The sequence below is a fragment of the Globicephala melas genome, chromosome 4 (assembly GCF_963455315.2).
Source record: "Globicephala melas chromosome 4, mGloMel1.2, whole genome shotgun sequence".
Classification (NCBI taxonomy): domain Eukaryota; kingdom Metazoa; phylum Chordata; class Mammalia; order Artiodactyla; family Delphinidae; genus Globicephala; species Globicephala melas.
The window spans coordinates 108,716,174-108,722,809 of NC_083317.1; the positions used below are offsets into that span (position 1 = coordinate 108,716,174).

A 6,636-nucleotide genomic window follows, 5' to 3' on the forward strand; every position below is an offset into this window, starting at 1 on the left:
GTTTGTTTCATTCAGCAGAAGATATGGATGACAGAAGAGATGGGAAGGCAAGTATAAAAGACCAACATTTTCCAAATTTCAACAAAAAGTTATCCGCTTCCTCCAGTGCTCTCCTCCACAAAGACATCAGCCACGGGGACTCTGCTGTTTCTACCGCCAACTTGTCAATCACAGAACAGTTGCTACCAGGTCCAAAGGGTGGGAGAACCAAATCAAATGTGTTAAGTGATCGCCAGGAACACCAGTGTACCAACAAATCCCTCTCCCCAAGGCAGCATTTGGCTCGTGACCCTGCAGTTAGCCTAACACAAGATCTACGTGGTGTGAAAACCAAGGAAAATGGGAATGCTGGGGGCTTCGTGGTAGGGAAAAGCGCATTGTCAGGAAGCATCCTTTCTCAAAGCAATCTGGAGATTAAGAAGCTGGAAGGTGATTGGGATAAGGGCAGAGCTGCGACATCCTTTTCTTTGTCAGACGTCTCTACGCTCTGTTCTGACATACCTGACTTACATTCCACTGCAATTCTCCAGGAGAGTGAAATCTCCCATCTTATTGATAATGTCACTTTGACAAATGAGAATGAGCCTGGCAGTTCCATCTCAGCACTGATTGGCCAGTTTGATGAGACCAGCGACCAGGTTAACCCCACAGTTTTGTCTCATCTTCAGAGCCCCAGTGTGATAGCAGGCCATCCTCCCTTGCCTACCATGGACCTAAAAATGCCCTTCAAGCATGGCTTTTCCAGTGGAAAACCCAAGTCATCCTTCCTGTGCTCATCTCCTGAGCAGACTGCATTCTTGGGGCACGAGAACTCTGAATGCTCAACACATGCAGCTGTTTGTGAATCTATCTGCACTCCTGTCTCTAAAACTAAAGCAGATGATGACCTTGCTGGGAAGACCAAGACAGGGGCCATGGAAAACCATCTGCCTCTGTCCTCTAATAATCCTCACTGCTGGTTACTAAAAAGTCCCGCCCACAAAAAAGACTGGGAAATACTGAAGAACCACAGCCCTGCCACTTCCACTGACTTGACACTGAAAGATGTAATGGTGGATCCCACTCTCTGTTTAAATTCTGGGGAGAGCAGTCTCGTGGAAATGGATGGAGACTCACAAAGTCTGCCTTTAACAACCTATGGATATAGGAGACAGGGCACAAGTCACCTCGCTTCTCCTTTAAAACTGAAATACAGTCAGGATGTGGTGGAACATTTTCAAAGAGGCTTGAGAAATGGCTACTGTAAAGAGACTCTCCACTCTTCTGTCTCTGAAATATTCAACAGTAGTATTCAAGATGTCAAAAATCAAAATATTTCTCGTCTAGCCTATCAGGGTGCTGGTTTTATGCATAACCATTTCTCAAATTCAGATGCAAAAAAGAACCAGACCCCTGGGCCCCTGTCTAGCGTTCAAGACATGCATGACCCTGCCCCCGAGCGGTCCACACACCCTCCTCTGCCTGCTCTGAAGCTGCCCAGTCCTTGCAAATCCAAAAGTCTGGGAGACTTAACATCAGAGGACATCGCCTGTAATTTTGAAAGCAAGTACCAGTGTATTAGTAAGAGCTTTGTTACAACGGGCATCAGAGACAAGAAGAGCGTAACTGTGAAAACAAAGTCGTTAGAGCCTATAGATGCCCTGACCGAACAGCTGCGGAAGCTTGTGTCCTTTGACCAGGAAGACGGCTGCCAAGTGCTGTATTCCAAGCAAGATGTCAATCAGTTCCCCAGGGCACTGGTCAGAAAGTTGTCATCCAGAAGTCAGAGCAGAGTGCGCAACATTGCCAGTCGCGCCAAGGAAAAGCAGGAAGCCAACAAGCAGAAAAGTGTGAACCCCAGCCCTGTGGGAGGAGTGGTTCTTCGAAGCAAACCCTGCGCGCCCGCGCCCGTGGGGAACCGGCACTCCACCGGCTCGTACATCGCGGGCTACTTGCGGAGCGCCAAGGGCACCTGCGGCGTGGAGGGCCGCGGCATCCCCGAGGGCGCGTGCGCAGCCCTGCGCTCTGGGCATGCCGACCAGTTCTGTTCACATCATTCCGTTTTGCAGACCGAACCGAGCAGTGATGATAAACCAGAAATTTATTTTCTTTTGAGACTGTGAATTACATAAAGCTGCATTTTTTTTTTTTTTTTTTACATTTTAAATAAGCTGCATTTTCACTGTTTACAAGATATTCTGTAGAATGTCCGAGTTTTCAGTAAATACGGTCCTTGGCTTTGAGATGATTTTAAAATGTATTTTTAAACTTGTATTACCGTCTCCCTTTGACTCCATGTGTTCTTCTTGTTCATGCGTTTGTATATAGCTTCGGGTGACATTTCCCATGTACCTTTCTGATCTTTCTCCCCTGAGGTATAAACTCTATTGGTATGATGTATGTGCATGCCCTAGATGTGAAACTTCTCAGCAGCTTGGTTTCTACCGTCCGTATGTTTCACCAAGATGCTCTTTACTCTTTGTCCTCAGATCACAGTCACAAATGTAGTCATTTTTACTGTCTGTTAAGAGATTTTACAAAGGACAAAGGGAGGAATTCTTTATTTTAAAGCCACTATCATTTTTCCTAGTTTTTGTTCTTTATTAAGAAGCCCAGATGCATTTTTGTAACTCATTTAAAAGAAGATTAAAATAGTTAACTTACCTTTTAAGATTTCTCTACCCTACCCAGAAGGAGAGTTCAAAGGAGATTGGTACCGGCTCCTTCCACACCCTCTCTTTTTTTTTTTTTTTGCCACACCCTCTCATTTTTGAGTAGGCTATGAGGGTATGAGGAATAAAGCAAACTTCTGTATATAAGGACAAAATTGTTTGTTTCACATAAATTTTGTTACATATTTTTGCTAATGGCTTTGTATGTAACAACACAGTTGCCAAGCTATTTGTTGTACTTTTGAATTTTCTGATTAAATTATAGACTGCAAATAATGGCTTTCAGAATGAGGGACTTCCAGCAGATGCTAACAATAACAGTAGCACAAGTTGAAAACTTCCCAAAGCTTTCCAAAAAAAAAAATATTTTCTCATGATAAAACCCAAGTGAATAGATATTTAGAAGAAAGCTTTTCCCTTCAGGGAGCCAAGTAACTATATTTTAGTACCAACATACATTATTTTCACTGTGAATCCATTTTTTATTGCATGTTCAGATGTCCCTCTTTGCTTTTTTGTAACATTACTTGCAATGATGATGTTCTTGGAGTTCATGAAAATATAATTAAAGGAGATTTTTAAACACTTCGTGAATTTTTTTTTTTTTTGCCATTGAAGCTCATGTGATGACTGTTGAGTAGGGAATCCGAACCACTCAGAAATATTTGCCTTTTCATCTCTTTGCAGCAGAAGAGATCACTTCTACAGGGACAGTTTTAAGCAGCGTTTCATGTCTTTGAGTGTTCTCACTGTGCTTTAAAGACCATATTTGTAAGGCGACTTGAGAAGAAATTCAATGTAATGAGTTTATTCGCATTTGGTGATTATGTTGCTAGTTTAAAAATCCTTCCCAAATCCTGCGTGTGACAGGGGGGTGGGCGGGGGGTGGGCGGTGGAGGTTACGCAGGCAATGCAGGCAAAAGGCTGTATTTGGCAAATTAGGCCACCTGAATCTTTGTTGTGTGTGGGGAGAGTGGGGAGGAAAGCAGTTAGACTCCCCTTTCTCTCAGTTCCCAACCCTGAACTTCTCCCCAGTGCTGAGGGTCTTCCTCTCTTTGGACAAGCACTGGGACGCTGGTTGGGGTAGGGGTGTAATAATGAAAGGAGAGGGACCCATTTTCCATCCCTTAGTGAACCTGAGATATTTCATCATCTTGGGGGTTCTGAACTCACAAAGTTCCATCCTTAGACCTTGGTTTGTTTTTAAAGTATCTTTGTCTTAAAGAGATTAACACGGTATAAAGTTGTTGAAATTCATTTGCAAAAAGGTATAGAATTTATCTGCCTTTTATAATTTGATGGAATATGTATTCTTTTTTTTTTAATGGATATAGAGGCATTCTGATTATTTATTTATTTGGTTGCGCCAGGTCTTAGTTGCAGCTCAGAGGCTCCTTAGTTGCAGCTCACGGGCTCCTTAGTTGCAGCTCACCCACTCCTTAGTTGCAGCACATGGGCTCCTTAGTTGCAACATGCAGGCTCCAGTTGTGGCATGCGTGTGGGATCTAGTTCCCTGACCAGGGATCAAACCCAGGCCCCCTGCATTGGGAGCGTGGAGTCTTAACCACTGCGCCACCAGGGAAGTCCCAGAAATCTGTATTCTTACAAAAATCCAGGAGTTTACATATGGATGTCAACCCTATCTCAAGGTGATTTAGTAGTAACATAAATGGTTGGTGCCAAGTGATGGGTTATGAGACCAATCCCCCAGGTACCCTGTGTGTCTGTCGCCCATACATGAAGTATTCTTCTACTGATAGACTTAGGAAGAGGAGGGAAAGTGAATTCATGATTACTATTTGGGGGTTGCCTAATAATGAAGAGGAAGCAATAAAGCTTAAATTTTACTGCAAGCTTTCAGTGCTCCGGTTAGACTCCTGACCAGGGTTTCATTTGTTTGGAAGACGGATCAGGGACTCACTCAGTCACAAGGAAATCACACAGCCAGTGAGATCTCAAGCAAGATACTAACAGGCTTTCTAATTTTTTTCTTTTGAGAGCTAGAGAGTCCAGGAAGCCCCCATTCTCTGCCAAGTCTGACTAGAGCAAGCCCTGTGAGGTTTCATAGTTCTCTCATTTGACTCCTTTCTTAGAGGCTGAATGGAATATTCCAAGCCTGGACAGCGACAGGTGCCTGGGAGAGTTGCCTACAGCAGTGGCAGTATCCACAGAGGACAGAGTAAAGCTTCTTTTTTTTTTTCTTTTTTTAGTGACTCAGCTATATATATATATATATATATATATATATATCCCCATATCCCCTCCCTCTTGTAAAGCTTCTTAACATAAATCTGATCAAGCCATCTTTCCCACTTAAAACCCTTTAGTGGATCCCCATCTCTTATGGAATAAGGTTCCATAGCCTTTGCATATAAGGTCTGCTATTCGGTACCTTTGTTTCTATAGCCTGGTCTCCTCTGCCTTAGACTGCCCTTTCCTCCTTTACCCACTACCTTTTCCAAGATGTATCCTGGAGGGTCCTTTCCTCTAGAGAGCCTTCTCTGATTGTCATCTCCTCTTCCCTGGTTGTACCCAACCCATCAAGAATCCCTCAGCTCCATTTAGGAGCCTTTGACTGCACTCGATTGTATCAGTCTGTTCACTTGTATGCCTCCCCCACTAGACGTAGACCTCTCTGAGGGCACTGATTAGGCCTTGTGCTCTTTCCTAGCTCAAGGCCTGGTACTTATTTGTATTCAGTAAATGTTTGATACATTGATGAATGAGAACTTAGGGAAAATGTGAGAGAAAACCTGTGTCTGCTGTCACAGTTTGTTGTGTGCAGGGAAGGAGGAAGAAGCACAGAATCTTGTTTCAAGTGTGGTGATGACTCAATTTATCTTTGTTTCCCTTTAATTTTTTCATTTCCCTTTTTCCATCCAGCCCATCTTTTTCTCTCCTTTTTAATTTAGTATCTATTTCATTCCCCATGAGTAAGAGTAGCTGATTTTTGTAAAGGATCCTGCAATTTAAAAATAGTTTTATATGTGGTGCATCTCGCTTGGTCCTTACAACAATTTTGTGAAGACATGAGGTTATTATCATTTCATAGCTTCCGAAAATTGATCTCAGTGAACGTGTGATTTGCCCAAGGTCATGGGGCCTAGGAAATCACCAGGAAAGTTTAATCCAACTCCTACTTTGGTTCTCTTTCCTCTATACACCATTGCCTTTCCTGAAGACTTTAGTGCATATTTGGTTAGCATCCTTTCTGGGCTAGAGACTCAGCTGGCTGCTGGGATTATGAGAATAGGGACTCGTCTTTAGGGAGCCACCAGCTGGTAGAGATGCTGAGACATAATGTATTGGTTTTGTTCCAAATGTCCAAACATTTAGAAACAATATTACGTGTGGTAGTTGAAAATATAAGGAAAAAGAATTAGAAAGTTATGTTGCCATGCCTATGATGTCCATGAATAACCCAGTTTTTGAAAGTTAATAAACTTTATTTTTTAGAGCAGTTTTAGGTTCATAGCAGAACTGAGCAGGAAGGGCAGAGATTTCCACTGTGCCCTCTGTTCCCGCCCATATGGCCCCATCCACAACTTCCTCCACTATTGACATCATCCGCTACAGTGGCTGTATTTACTACAGTTGATGAAGCTACAATGACACATTGTTATCACCCAAAGTCCATTGTTAACATTAGGGTTCACTCTTGGTGTATTGCACATTCTGTGGGTTTTGATGAATGTATAATGATATATATCCACCATTGTGATATCATACAGAATAGTTTCACTGCCCTAAAAATCCTTTATGTTCTACATGTTCATCTCTCCACCCTCCACCCCCAAACCCTGGAGACCACTGATCTTTTTACTGTCTCCATAGTTTTTCCTTTTTCATAATGTCATATACTTGGATCCATACAGCCTTTTCATATTAGCTTCTTTCACTTAGAAATACTCATTTAAATGTCCTCCAGGTCTTTTCATGTGTGATAGCTCATTTCTTTTTAGTGTGAATAGTATTCCATTGTCTG

General features: G+C 42.6%; 1 protein-coding gene across 3 annotated transcripts in view; it reads left to right on the plus strand.

Annotated features, from left to right (window-relative positions):
• PLCH1 (phospholipase C eta 1) overlaps positions 1–2,732 on the plus strand; it is a 240,388-nt gene extending 237,656 nt beyond the window's left edge. For all 3 annotated transcript variants that reach the window (XM_060298491.1, XM_070045495.1, XM_060298490.1), the window contains one exon: positions 16–2,732. In XM_060298491.1, coding sequence (XP_060154474.1) covers positions 16–2,102 — 2,087 coding nt within the window. In that variant the 3' untranslated portion in view covers positions 2,103–2,732. The remainder of the gene's footprint in view (positions 1–15) is intronic.
• Positions 2,733–6,636: the final 3,904 nt, after the last annotated feature.